At 32.3% G+C, this 14598-nt stretch overlaps 2 protein-coding genes across 6 annotated transcripts; both read right to left on the bottom strand.

The window, feature by feature from the left end:
• Nucleotides 1-3904: 3904 nt before the first annotated feature.
• Nucleotides 3905-6415, bottom strand: LOC137818451 (formin-like protein 7). The gene has a single exon (XM_068621897.1). The coding sequence runs from the start codon at nucleotides 6014-6016 to the stop codon at nucleotides 4265-4267; it is 1752 nt and encodes a 583-aa protein (XP_068477998.1). The 5' UTR covers nucleotides 6017-6415; the 3' UTR covers nucleotides 3905-4264.
• A 2875-nt stretch (nucleotides 6416-9290) lies between these two features.
• Nucleotides 9291-13130, bottom strand: LOC137818450 (large ribosomal subunit protein eL20z). 5 transcript variants are annotated; one of them, XM_068621894.1, is made up of 5 exons: nucleotides 12941-13113; nucleotides 12271-12488; nucleotides 10423-10549; nucleotides 10210-10327; nucleotides 9291-10028 (listed from the first exon to the last, which is right to left on the bottom strand). In XM_068621894.1, the coding sequence occupies exons 3-5, from the start codon at nucleotides 10539-10541 to the stop codon at nucleotides 9975-9977; spliced, it is 291 nt and encodes a 96-aa protein (XP_068477995.1). In that variant the 5' UTR covers nucleotides 10542-10549; nucleotides 12271-12488; nucleotides 12941-13113; the 3' UTR covers nucleotides 9291-9974. The 5 variants fall into 5 exon arrangements, with proteins under 5 accessions (XP_068477995.1, XP_068477994.1, XP_068477996.1 ...); XM_068621893.1 differs by having other exon boundaries at nucleotides 12357-12488; XM_068621895.1 differs by lacking the exon at nucleotides 12271-12488 and adding an exon at nucleotides 10831-11744.
• Between the last annotated feature and the right edge of the window lie 1468 nt (nucleotides 13131-14598).

The raw sequence follows: 14598 nt of genomic DNA, 5'->3' as shown, positions 1-14598 counted from the left end.
TCCTTCTCTGCACATCCCTTGATCTAAACCATGAATATCCACTCACATCCTTCCTCTTGAACAGTACAATCCTTGAAGCAAACAGAGCCTAACTGTTCGTGGGAGACAACCTGAGAACTTTTTAGGCTGTTAACTTTGATATCAGAAAGTAAGAGTATAGAAGAACTGAGTAAATTAATAAATATTATACCAAATGATGCCAATTCCAATGTTATGAGATGTGATGAGAGAGTTTGTATAAGCTTGTCATAGTTGAAACCTCTTATTCCTTAACTGTGATGAGAACGCAGATGATATAGAAGCATATTTTGGCAGTTGCATGAACCATTCCTTTGTATGAATTTTGAAGTTAAGCATTGAGCAGATTCATATCAAGGCAAGATGGATTAGGAGTGTAAGGCAAGAGCACACTCTAGACTTAATCAAACAATTAACTCAGATGGAATGATAGCTTTCACAACACTTTCCTTTTAAGCAAATTTATTAACAGAGTTTCCACTAAGCTGTCTATATTTCTACCTCCACTACTTTTCTAATTTCTTTTTACCTCAGTAAATTAAAATTAGGTAATAGTTTGAAAAGTCCATTAATTAGTTAAAAGTTTGGAAAGTGCAGAAGAGTCTTCCATGTATATAAATAGAAAAATATTACTTGGATAACTGAATTGTAGAAAACATTAGTTTACAATCTTTTAAAATTTCTTCATTTCTTCACATAGGCTCACATTTTAGTAAAAGATTACTTTTTCATGTGTTATATAACAACCCTCCATCAAATTACAATTGTAAAGAAAATTAATATTATGGTAGAATGGAACAATTTCCAAAATTGCATTGATCAAATCACAGTTGTAAACTGATGTCTTTTAATATGTAATTGTTAAAGTAGTATTTTCTCGATATATTGACACCGTCTAACAGTAACCTACATTTGACGCTACAGACGTGACAATGACATGGCAGAGTGAGATTGTGTTTGGTGACGTGACAAATTCAAAATAGGATAGGCGCGAGCTTCAAAATAGAGTAAAAAATGAATATATTACATCGGTTCTTAGTATAACAACCGTTGAAATATTATTATTTTTTACTCAGAATGACCCATATTACACCGGTTAAACCATCTAACCGGTGTAATATAGACCCATATTCAAAAACTTTTTGATTTTTTTTTTATGAAGACTAGGTGTCATAAACGTCACTGAAGTGACCACTTACAGACACACGGGTAACCAGCTTTGCGTGTGCTAATACATGTGCAGTAACATGTGGCTGGGTAACCAATTCTGTCATTGGTGTAATATATTGCCCATATTCAAAAACTTTTTGAATTGTTTTTCATGAAAAGTGGGTGGCCATAAACGTCACATAAGTAACCACTTACAGACACACGGGTAACCAATTTTGCGTGTGCTAATATATGTGGAGGAACATGTGACTGGGTAACCATATCTGGTAGGGTGGGTGTTCAGTTCTATCATGGGTGTAATATATGACCCATATTATACCAGTTAAGCCATCCAACCAGTGTAATATATGACTCATATTCAAAAACTTTTTGAATTTTTTTTCATGAAGAGCGGGTGGCCATAAACATCACAGAAGTCCACTTACAGGCACATAGGTAATCAGTTTTGCGTGTGCCAGTACATGTGGAGGAACCTGTGGTTGGGTAACCAGTTCTGATAAGATGGATGTTCAGTTCTGCCATGGGTGTAATATATGACTCATATTACACCGATTAAGTCATCTAATCGGTGTAATATATGACCCAATGACGTTGAATACTTGAACAACAAACAAAGAAGCAGCGTTTGTGCTTCCTGCTGCTTCTTTCTCCCTCCGACGAGGTCGTTGCTTCTTTCTTCCTTTCGTTCGACCTTCCCTTTCATTCGAAACTCTCCCGCTTCCGCACCCGCACTCAAACGCTAAACCCTTACACTCTTACAAAATTGTCGCATCACTCTCATCAAAATTACAAAAAACCTCATTGTCACATCCTCACCTGATATCACATCTCTAACTTCAAGTCTGTGTTAGTGGACTGAGGTGTTAACAAAACATTTTCATATAATATATAAAAGCATAGTAGATGAAAAAAATGTCTATGATAAGAGATAATAGGGTTTAATAGAATTCATTCAATCTAATTCTATGATTTAAATTAAACTTTTCATTAAAATTATCATGAGACTTGAGTTTGTTCTATATGTTTATTTCTCTTACATATAGTTTGGAAGAGGATAGATCACTGAAGAAATATAAAGTGAGTAATCGTATGGATGAATGAATGTTTTGGTGAAAGAGAAACTAAACTTTGCAAAAACACAAAGAAATGTGAAGGAATGTAACATTACATTATTGAAATGAGGAAGAAATAAGTGTTTTTTGATATATATTTTGATTATTTAACACAGATTATGAAACTTTTATAATAATAATAATAAATAACTAAAAAATAATTATAATACTAATAAATAAAATTATTAATAAGAATAAAATAATCTCTCCCTTCACATATTTATTTATGATTAAATAATTTATCATTCTATTTGTTTCCTCTTTCTCTTTGTTTTTCTTTCTATATCTTTTGTTTACTAAACAAGTATTAGACTTTTGTGCTAAGGTTAAGTTTCACTACAAGAAAAGAAAATCATTAAATAGTAATCAAATATAAAGACAAAAAATAATTAGTTACTATGTTGACTATTAGAGACTAATATAAAAACTAAAGATTATTCATATCTAAAGTAGTTTTTATTATTAATAAAAAAATTAAAATAGTTTCTAAATTAGTATCTAAATTAGCTATCTAAGTTTTAGCTACTAATATTTTTATTATAAATTAGTCTCTAAAATACTAATAGAGACTAATATAGAATATAAAGTAGTATGTAGTTAAAATTTTGATAGATAATGGTTATATATTAATTTAAAAATCAATTTGTAAATTTTTATTAATACTAGAAACTACTTTACATACCAAAAAAAAATTAGTTTATAAAATGATTTCTAAGTTAGTCAAATAGTAAGTAATTATTTTGGTATGTAAAATTAGTTTCAATTTAATGATTTTCTTGTAATATTTTCTCATTATTAATATCCACTATTTTTATCTAGTTTTTGTAATTATGCGAGATTACAAAGTTGGAAAATGTTACATGCATACTTAAAACATGCAATAGAATAATAATATTTTAAATTTTTTAATTCATTCATTCTAAATTATTTTCAATTTTATGATTATAGATATTAAATACGGTACATCAATAATATAGTTAAAAATAAACTATATAAATAAACGCATAAGATAAAATAAATATATGTAATTAATATAACACTTATTATATATTAAATAAACATTAAATAGAGAACATTTATTTAAGTACCAGATAACATCCTAAGTATAACCGAAACTCGAAATTTAAAAACGAAAGAAAAAAAGATGCAAAAGATAATTACTCCTAACTAGAGCCGAAAGTTGAGATTTAGAAACTAAAGAAAAAAAAAACGGAGTAAAACGGAAGAGTTAGTTTCTTAGTCAAATTTACAATAACATCATCATTTTTATATTATTAAAATTTTAGGCTAAGTAGTTCCTATATCAGTGAAAAATGCCAAGTTTATTCACTAGAGAAATTTTAGTTTATTGTTTTAACTTGCACCAAATTCCCAGATACTTTTGGAAAGAGAATTTTGCTAATACTAACATGCCACTTGTCAACAATCTGGCAAGGTTGCTATTTTGGCACCTATAATAATTTTACTTTAATTTTTCTGCAACTGCAATTCCACCATTATTATGAATGAGTTAAAACAAACATTTGAATCAATCAATATTGTTGCAATAATTTAAATCAATTAATAGTATTTGTTTTTTACAGAATTAATTAGTACCTGCTTGATTAGCTTTCAACCATGAAAATAATAATGCCATCAATTGATTCCATCATTATACAAATGAACCAAATAGGAAAAAAAGTGTTTTACCTCAAAACCTTAGCTTGATCTGTTTCTCTTCCTTTCTTTCCTTCAGAGTTGTTTTTACAATAGCATGGAATAACATTCAAAATCTTATCAAACTGCTCATTGCAAATGCATAAACCACTCCACCCAAAGAAAAGCACTCACAATTTTCTTACACAAAAATCACTGCTCCCATTCCTCTCTATACCAATTTAAACCCTGTGTATGTGTATGTGTGTGTGAACAATTATCTTACAGAAAAACTGTTTTAAGAATCAAATAAACTAAGGAAAACATCTTCACCATTCATGGGGTGGTGAAGGTCCAAGATTGGACCTTCTAATCCCATGCCTCTCATTCATGGAGTTCATCTTGGCCATCCTCAAACCAGCCCTGAAGCTCTCAATGAAGTTGTGAGCTTTGGTATCAACATCAGGGCTAGGACAGAACAATGAAGGTGCACTCACACTTGCAGAATCTTCACCATCTTTGGCAAAAGGAGGATTCACTTTGCTTGTTTCGTCATGAGTTGTTGGTGTGTCCACACTAACTTCATCCAAATCAGGTGATCCACTGCGTGAACTACCAGTGCTGTCAACCCTGACATAGTCACCCTGCACCCGGAACTTCCACCCTGGCAACTTGAACGGCGGAAGCGGCGGCGGAGGAGGAATGGGGTTTAATGGTGACTCATTACCAGCCATCATCACTTTATCTTTCAAGGTAGAGGAAGAAGAAGAACCAGGTTCCCTCTTGTTTGATACTCTTGTTATTGCCACAGAAACACTGTGGGGGGTCTTGTGTTTCGCTTTCTTCAAAGAAAATAAGTTCTGAAAAACTTTAGGCGGCGGGGGCGGCGGCGGTGCAGGCGGTTGTGCCAATAACGCTTCAGAATTGAAAATGCTATCAAAATTTTCAACGCTTCTTTGCCTTAGTTTCTTCTTCTTCCCTCTTAAAGATGTCCAGAACTCTATAGTGGGAGTCCCTCTTTTCTTCTTACCCTGCGCCGTCTTCGCCTCCGCCGGGTGCTGCGGTGGAGGTGGTGGCGGCGGCGGTTCACTCTTTACAAACGAATTGTCTCTTTCCGGTTTAGCATTTCGTTGAACACCCTTCGTTCGAATCATCAGCGGCGACGGCGAAGGTTGTGAACTCTGCGAATCTAAATCGTTTAGTTCAAGTTTCTCGATGGTTTCCGCTTGATATGTTCGCTTGGCTTTTCTCCGAACATCTTGCGTTCTCGTCGCCGGCGGCGGAGTAGATGGCGGCGAGAGTGAAATCTTCTCCACAGCTGAATCATCTGTTTCGTGTTTCTCCACGGTTTCCGATCGTTGTAACCGCTTGACACTTCGCCGAACAACTTGCGTTTTAATCGCCGGCGGCGGCGGTAAAATCTTCGCATCTACATCATCCGTTTCATGTTTCTCCACAGTTTCCACTTGACACGCTCGCTGGACATTTCTCCGAACAGTCTGCGTCCCTTGTTGCGGCGGCGGCGCGGTGACGACATTTTCAATTCCTATTTCTTTTTCTTCTTCTTCAGCCTCATTACTCGGGTGCCGATGCTGTAGGAGGTAAGTATCATCGTAAAACCGGAACCTTTCATCGGCGGCGATCGGTTGGCGGAGATCGGGGTAGGAGTTGAAGCTCCTCAGCCTATTAAACGATCGACGAGGAGTGTGGCTGTGAGAGTAATCGTATTGGTACCACGTTGGTGGCGGCGTGGAAGGGTTGGAAAAAGTTCTACGAGAACTGGTTGGGGTTTCGGAGGTGGTGTTTCTGCTGAGGAAGCCACAAACAATGGCGAAGAGCACGAGTACGAGGTTGAGGGAATCCCAGCTGTTTTTCACCGTACGAGGTTTAAAGATGTTGGAAGCGAACGAGTGCAATGTCGGAACTACGATGAGCGAGAAAACCAGCGCGAGTACGAGGAATAGTACGAAGAGGGACGTGGAGGTCCGTAAAAGAGAGTAAGAGCGGCGGAAAAGGCGGCGGTCACGGTTCTCCGCCGCCCAGAACGGCGGCATTGTGAAAGTGTCTCCCTCTTGTTCCATTTTGTGTCGTGTAATGTGCTTTTTCAGTTTGTGTCTTTTGGGGTGGTGGAAATTGAAAGTGTGCTTTCCTTGATTGATGCTCTTCTCTGCTTTGCTTTGCTCTGTGTGATGGTTTGTTTCTGCTTTTGGTGTGGTTTGGTTGATTTATTAGGTTAAATATTGGTGGGGTTAGGAACGTGAAAATGTGCACAAAAACTGCTGGCGATTCCGTGTTGTTTGTCGTTTAGGGGAATGTGACAACCTAATTACAGAGAAAACAGTGGTAAAGCATGTGAGCATTCTAAAGACCTTCACTTTCACCTCGTCAACTTTGTACTAAGTTTTCTGCAACATTGTTCCTTGAATTGGGTTAGTTTTTCATCATGCTCCTTCTAATTTCTTCGTCCATGCATGGAATGGCATGAAACATAATTCAGAAACGTATTTGCATTAACTATCTGAGATGTGGACAACCAAACAACAGAGAATGAGTAAGCCCGTTGGAAGAAAGCGCGTTTTGTGATTGTTGTTTTTAAGTGTCAACACAACTTTAATGTTTTGTTGCTTCTGTGCTAAAATAATCTAGCTTCTTATTAATAATCACCCAGGGAACTTTTCTTTTATTCTTTGTCTTTATTATATCATCTACCAATATAACATAGACACAGATACGGATATCCATACGACAGAAACAACCGACACGACACGAAAGACACGAAAGATACGAGACATAGATCTATATATTATATCATTGTTAATTATATAAATTTATAATAAGTATTTATATACATAAATATGTTTCATATTTTTTCTAGAGCAGAAAAATGTTTTTCATGCTAGTTCAAAAAGATTTATTCCTTATTTTTATAATCATACGTTCAAAAAGATTTATTCCTTATTTTTATAATCATACTAAAAACTGATAAAAAAAGTTTGAATTTTTAAAAAAATAATATATTTCTTTTTTTTAAATTGTGTTATAACTAGAATTGTTAAAAATAAAACAAATATTTTTTAAATATAACATTTTATCGATATATCATAAGAGTATGTCGAAATGTACATGTGATTTAACATCATTTAATATGAGTGTCTCATAGAACAAAAGTATTCCTTTAAGCTGAGTTTGATTTAAACACTTTCCAATGCCACTTTTTTACTTTGTAACAAGATACTTTTTCTTCTTTTTCATTTAGTGCGTGAAATGGGTGATTACTTGTGTTGATATTTTGTGAGTTCTGATCAAATAAAGTATATTTTCCAAAACCACTTTATTTTTAATTTATGTATAAACTCCAAAGTTTCCATCTTCCACCTTTTCTTGAGGAGACAAATGAGGATGGAAGAGAAAATAATTAAACTATTATATTTAATGGGAGAAATACAAAAGGAAGCAAATCATCATATCCTTCCTCCTTACATGATTCGTCTGTGTACTACCAGAATCATGAAAAGCATGGAGCAGTGAAGATCCACCTATAATAATAGGAAGTAATTGTTTTGATCTCTATGAAAATCGATTTATTACCCGTTAATAAGATATATAACTTACATATTCAAAAGTCTATAAATATTAGATTAGTGAATATTCTTGATAAACTCAATAGTGTCTAATAATCTTTTATAAATACACCATTACTCGACTTTTAACCCTAAAGTTTGACAAACTTTTCTAAAAAAAAAACGATCCACTCGCATAAATATACACTTTAAAAGTTTCCAACTCATTCTTGATAATAACAACTTTGATAGTGAAGTTTGAGAGGGGGCAAAGATTATGACCAAAACCAAGAGTTGTGTGATGTTAGAGGTAATTTGCAAATGGTTTTGGAGGTGACGACTATAGCATCTCATGTTTTTTACTTTATAGTGACTTTGGTTTATTTTGATATGAGTAGATCAATGGTTTGGTTAAATTGATTACAATTATATTATTGTGTTAATATTTGTTAATTTTATGAAAAACAAGTATTGACAAACATCGATAAACCAATAAATTTTAGCATTAAATATGTTTTTACTCCACATTATTAATTTTTTTCAAATTTTAGACTTCTAGATACTTACACTAAGGAAACTGTAATGATTGGTCATTGTCAAAAAAAAATTTTACATAATTTTCAAATTTTCAGTATCAATTAAGACGTTAAAATTTTCTATGCTAATTTATTAGTAATGTAGATATTATAATATTATAATATTATAATAGAGTCATGGTTTATATAAAAAAAAATACTTAGATCTGTTTCAATAGTTTTTTTATTATTATAAATATTGAGTGATTATAAATTTTGTACTAAAAAAAATATTAATTCGTGTTAAATTTAACCTAAATTTTTATGGAAGTTTTGTAAGAAGGTAGTTGGGTAGGTAGTGAAATATGTAAATGAGGTGAATAAGTGTAAGGTGGGAAAAAGCTTCCATTAGAATCATATGTTACAGACTTACACTTTCCTTTTATATGAAACGGCGTTTTAAATACTCTTCAATGCTTTGGCCCCAAGTTTTCAATTATTAAATACTTTGATGTAAGATGCAAGGCACGTGTAATCTAACATTCAACTTTCTCAAATTTAATTAACCATCAATAATCATCATAAAAATATTAATCATGCTAACAATGGTAATTATTATTTAAACATGGAACAATAATAACAACAAAAGTGTTAATAATAACATAATTTGGATGTAATAATACTTAAAATTGGTTATAATAATTTCTATTTATATATTTGTCTTTCTATAATTATGTGTTTTAATTATTTTTTGACATGTATTCCGTATATTTTTCTTAGTGTTTCAATTAAATAAACTTTTATTTTCTTTAACCAACACTCAAGTTTTTATAAGACATTATATTAAGAATAATAAAATACATATTTTCAAAGTACAATTAAAACAATCTTATAAAAAATTGAAGTTTTTGAAAATTGAAATACTTTTATATTTTAATTTGTCTTTTTACTGACAATAAAAATATAATGTATTAATTAAGCCAATTTTTAACTTACTTTGTATATTTTATCTATTTTAAAAATAAAAAATGGAAAAAATATTTGCTCGTCATTGTAGAGTAAAGAGTTGAATGATTTAATTTCTCCAATGAGCTTAAAACTGTAAATTTGTAAATTAAAAAAGTTATGCTTTAAGCACCAAAAATTGAAAGTAAATTTTACTTTTCTTCTAACAATATCTAACGTATATAATTTTTTTACTCAAATATATATATATATATATAATAATCTTATTTTCTACTCAAATGATTAAGAATTTATGTTGGAGTTCGAAGAAAAGATAATCTAAACGATGATCTGCATATATTTCAGAACCATGACATATCAAAGTTATCAGGTAAATCACAAATAGCTGAAATTTAATTGTTGCAATTAAGATGACAAAAACATCAACTTTGGTTGCAAGAAAACAACAAGATTCAACACATCAAGCACTTGAAGAACTGTTTGTTTTGCATATTTCACATCTTGGAAGCACTTGGCATATGCAATTTCTCATCTTGAACGTAAAGACTGTGAGAAGAGTTCGAAAGGACATCAACTTTCCACTCAGGGGTCTTCCTCAGATACCCCCCACCAGGCTCACATATGGTAAAACACCAGCAGCAGCACTATATTTTCACTTCAAATAAATGAAAGCTAGCAACTAATTACCAATACCAGAAACATACACACCAAAATATGTTAACTGAACCATCTTTTTGGATAAAATCTTGTTACATCACATCACATCACATCACCCTTGTCTATACACAACTCCAAAATGGGGTGCAAAAGCATCTCTATGTTCACATAATTAAATGGAACTAGCTTTGGACCTTGGGAGCCTATTTTTCTTGATGATCAAAAGGGATTGCTAGAGCTTGATTGGGTTCATCAGGCTTGGCTTTCTCGTCGTGTAGGGGCAGATTTTAGAAGTGATTTTTGTCCTCCTTAGCTAGAGATAGGTTAGTTGATGGGTAAAATTACAAGACAATAACAGCCACTGTTATCACCGCAGCAGTTGTGAAAACTAGAGCCTGCAATACCAATAAAAATGTATTAAAAACAAGAACTATTTTCTTTTGAATACTACAAGATAAATAAGATTTGACATGGCAAATGAAACAGTAGAAAATACTTCAAAGAGGATAACCTGTAAAGTACCAATTTTGACTGCTGAATTGTAAATGCATACTCATTCTTAAGCAAAGGACTTACCGCAATTGCAGAAGCAGCAAGCCCAGCCCGCTCTCTCGGATCCCGTTGATAGTAATTTCTGAAGTACAGAATTGTAGCGTAGTACCACATAAATGGACAGACAAATCCTAGCAGAAGACTGGCAAGAAAAGGAGAGGGGAGGAGAAGATGCAACCATCAAACTATGCAAGAAGAAGAAATTGAGAAAGTGTAAATCTGTACAATATTACTCACGAGAACCATCCAATTCCACAGCCAAAACATGGTAGCGGCTTATCAAATTTTCCCAATAGTGGGTTCTCTGTATCCCTGCTTGGAGCATACTTGTCTTTTCTTTGTTCAGCTGTATCCATCTAGAGCCCTGCGTTATTAAACTTAAGTTCAGTTTACTTTTTCTAACACAAAAAAGAGGGATACTTGCGTATTTGAGTGTTTCTTTTCACGAAAAGGCACTAGAATCATAATCCATATAGGAAATGGGAATAGAAATAAAAAGAGAAACAAGAAAAGGAAAAAACAAAGGCAAGTTGATAAGTAGATGTCAACTGCCAGAGTCCCTGATCATTACCAAACGAACACAAATATATTAAATAAGAGAAGCAACAGAACATAATGAAGAAGAGTTTCTACATCTCATGTTACCCTGTGTAACTTCAATCATAAGCAAGAGATGAACCCCATCGGATATTTGAGAACTTTAGAATTTCCCATCCATTTGAATATTTCATATCTGTCAATGATAGTGTGTTTCTGTTTTTAGATTTCCATTGGGAACCACAAAACCATGGTTTGGGAAAAAAACTATAAAAGACAAGCTTTTATTCAAACGGTAGTTCCCAAGTTGGCAGCTATTCAAGGCCAACACACAAGTGGCTAAAATGTTTTTAGTTTATTATTCCTTCAGACTGGCAACAAAAACTCATGAAGAAGCTACAGTGAATGAAAGCTTTACTCAAGTGCTTCAACGGTTGCACATATAAAATATTTATTATCCATTTTACAGAGATGAAACAGAACAAGTACTAGTTTCAGTGACATCAAGGGCCTTTTACTGAAACGTTATTATCTCCCTATCAATTGGGAAGATCTAGGCTTAAAATTGGGCCAGAATAGTAAGCTAAACCTTATTTTCTACAAAAATGATCTCTAAACAGTACATACTTTAACACAAATCAGTCAAATTCAGAAGACCGTATCTATTTCAGTGATTAACATGGGATTTGCATACCTATTTCACTACATGTAAGAAGATAAGCGCAGAAGTGTTTTGGGCAATTGATTTAAAGAACATATATTGCCTTAACAGTTCGGTTTTGAAGAATCCAAGAATGCACAATGATAGTTCTTGAGGCATCAATACAAGAACCACAGTTATCTAATAATTTCTTAGGCAATATATATAGTAATACAATCCTCACAAAAAGAAAGCTGACACTAAATACTAATGATGAGATACTAAGATTATTCTATTATGCGTTTTTTAATACAAAGCAAGCACTGCAGTCGTGTCCCTTGTGTGGCATTTGCATACAAAATCATCAACACACCCAGCATGACTGCAACATAAAATAGCAGGTTAAACTTTCAGAGGACAATTCCAATATTCTACCTACCTGGAGCATCTAAAATGGAAGAAAATCTAGCAGTGTTTGAACTTTCACAAGGAAAAAAATCAAAAATAAAAAATTAATTTGGAATATCCTGGTAACACTACCTCAAACAAGAGGTCACTTCAAACAGTATAAATAAACAGACATCCAAACAAACTAGACATTGCACTTTTCACATGACAACTCAGAACAAAATGATCAGGTATTCCACCATTTCACTAAAAGTATCCTCGGGCACAAGCTGGCCTCCTTATAAAGAACTCTCAAATCTCAACCCCGAATTTCACATAACTGGAGCGAAATTTTTCCAACCAAAAATTTTCAGTCCTAAATTATAATCAGTGCCAGCATCTAAGAGATAGACAATCCACAGATCGAGGATAGATGCTTAATGATAAAAGATCTAGAGCTTAGCTCAGAAAAACAGGATGATCAAAGTCAAATTAAGATATTATAGATGAACTAAAGCTACCTCTGAACAATGAAAACGTCTATTCTTTTTCAACATCAGAAAACATCTAATTCATCTACACAGTGGGCAAAACAAATATTACACACCAGAAAGGGAATTATGAGCCGTTTCTTCAATTCACACTCAACATAACCAAGCAAGCAAGCAATGCCCAATTATGAATGCTAATATACTTTAACTTTGCTTTGCTTTCTCATGCAAGTTAGAGGATCCATCACCTAAAAGGCAAAGCAAGAAAACACTCACATCAACCAATCCCCTGTCACTAATTGCATTTCAAGCTATTCCCCCAAAATTACAAAAATCATAACACACAAGTCAAGCATAATTATGCAGAAACTTCAGAATCAATGTAAGAATAAAGAAAATAGAACCTCGCCAAAATCAGCACTCCCTTACAAGTAAAGTTATTAGCTCAGACAAACTACAGATATAAAAATATATAAAAATAATAATAATAATGCTTTCCCCCAAAAGCCTGCAATACAACAACAATTTTACAGCAACAATTTTAAAACCTTCGACAAAAAAAAAATATCAACTTGTTTAAAAATAGCGAAGACCCATATTCCATTAACGGTGTTCCTTCAACCCCTTCTTCTAATTTTCCATCCCCACCTCCCCAATAAGAATTTTTTTTAAAACAAATGTATAAAAATTAAAAATTCACCTTTGAATTTGAAGCAGATGAAAATGAGAAAGAGAAGCGCTTCTAGAGAAGGAAAACGAAGCGCTTCTGTTCTACATGGCGGCGTTGTTCATTTGTTCGGAACTGTAAGTGGATAGTACACTGCGGAAAACTCGCCTTTCTCGTTTCTTTGGTTGCTGTAAGAAAACAAATACACTATCTTGTACAATTGGGATCATACAATACGACGTCGTGCGCTCATTTGTACTTTTCTACAAAAATTGAATTGAAATTTATTTTTGGATAATCGGGTTAGTATTCTCCTAAAGGTTGTTATTATTATTAGTAAACTATTTAAAATTTGTTTGAGTAGTCAAAAATATTTTTAAAATAATTATATAAATTTTATAAAATATAAACAGTAATATGCTTTTTATTAAATTTTTTATTATTTATCACGTTAAATAATCTAATAAATGAGACTAACATAATTTTTTTTATTTTAACTTTAAAATTAATATTTTCAACTATTATATTATGATTTTATAAAATACTCTACAGAAAATCAATTTATTCTTTAATAAATAATACAAATCCTAAATTGCAGATGATTCTTATTATTTGAGGTGTCAGCCTAACTGAAATATTAAGTTGTATAATGATATTTAACATGAAAATATTTTTATATAAAAACAAAAATAATAAGAATCCTAATAAATTAAAAATTCAAATTTCATGGTTATAGTATCCAAGGGAGTATAGAAGTTTCTCTTACTTTAACAATTATCTTAGCTAAAAAATCAATCATTAAAGCGATATAGAATACTATGTTTTAATAACTTTTAATCAACAAAAACATATGTTAAAAAATATGATGCTAATACTTCTTATAAAATACCAAGGAATCAAAACAATACCTCTATAAGCTTGAATTTGTAGCCGTTTCTTAGGGATTATGAAGTGGTTGCAATTCCTTTATAAAGAAACTAATGACTCACTTTACATATTATCCTCTTATCCTCACTTTTTTTTTAAAGAAAATACAAAATTGAAAAAAAAAAACTTAGGAATGAAAATTACAATTGAAATATATGTGGAAAATTCTCTCCACATCTCCATATATTCTCCACTACCTCTATATCTTTTTAATTCCAATAATACCCCTTTTGAGTATGGTGAAGAGTTTGGTATCCTTTTCATTTTTAAGTGGTGGTGATTGTATGTGGTAGTTTATTTTAAACTTTGGTGATTGAGGTAAGTTTTCTAGTGTTTTTACTAGTCACATTGACTAGAGGTTAGAGTCTTTCATAATATATAAGTGGGTGCAAAACTCACCTCTTTGAGCCGGTTTTATGAGGTTGAGTTAGCCTTAAAGTTCACTTTGTAACATGATTGTGTTTCTTAAGTTTCTTTTCTTTTTTCTATAAGCCACAAAATCCAAAATAAAAAAAACAATGACTCTCTTCAACCCTCTTACGCACATTCAAATGATGAAATTACTCTCTCAAATGTTGTGATTGAAGAAAAATGGAAGTGTTAAAGCTCGAAAAAGGTATGCAACTCTAATGAAGGTATGATGATGTGAGGGTGTGAGAATGCAACGAGATTATTTAAAAATACAAGATTATGTTTGTTATTTAAAATTTTAAAAAGGTTAAAATTGTTTTTTCATAATTATTTTAAGTTTGAGGGAATGTATG

This window comes from Phaseolus vulgaris, chromosome 10 (assembly GCF_000499845.2).
Source record: "Phaseolus vulgaris cultivar G19833 chromosome 10, P. vulgaris v2.0, whole genome shotgun sequence".
NCBI classification, from domain to species: Eukaryota; Viridiplantae; Streptophyta; class Magnoliopsida; order Fabales; family Fabaceae; genus Phaseolus; species Phaseolus vulgaris.
Note: the sequence above shows the minus strand (reverse complement) of the source record. Positions and strands in the feature narration are given on the sequence as shown.

Coding starts and splice junctions, on each gene's coding strand:
- LOC137818450 (XM_068621891.1), bottom strand. CDS start 10,541: ATGGATACAGCTGAACAAAGAAAAGACAAGTATGCTCCAAGCAGGGAT. Junction 10,328..10,422: donor TGTGGAATTGGATGGTTCTC/GTGAGTAATATT, acceptor TTTTCTTGCCAG/TCTTCTGCTAGGATTTGTCT. Junction 10,029..10,209: donor TTGCTGCTTCTGCAATTGCG/GTAAGTCCTTTG, acceptor TTGGTATTGCAG/GCTCTAGTTTTCACAACTGC.
- LOC137818451 (XM_068621897.1), bottom strand. CDS start 6,016: ATGGAACAAGAGGGAGACACTTTCACAATGCCGCCGTTCTGGGCGGCG.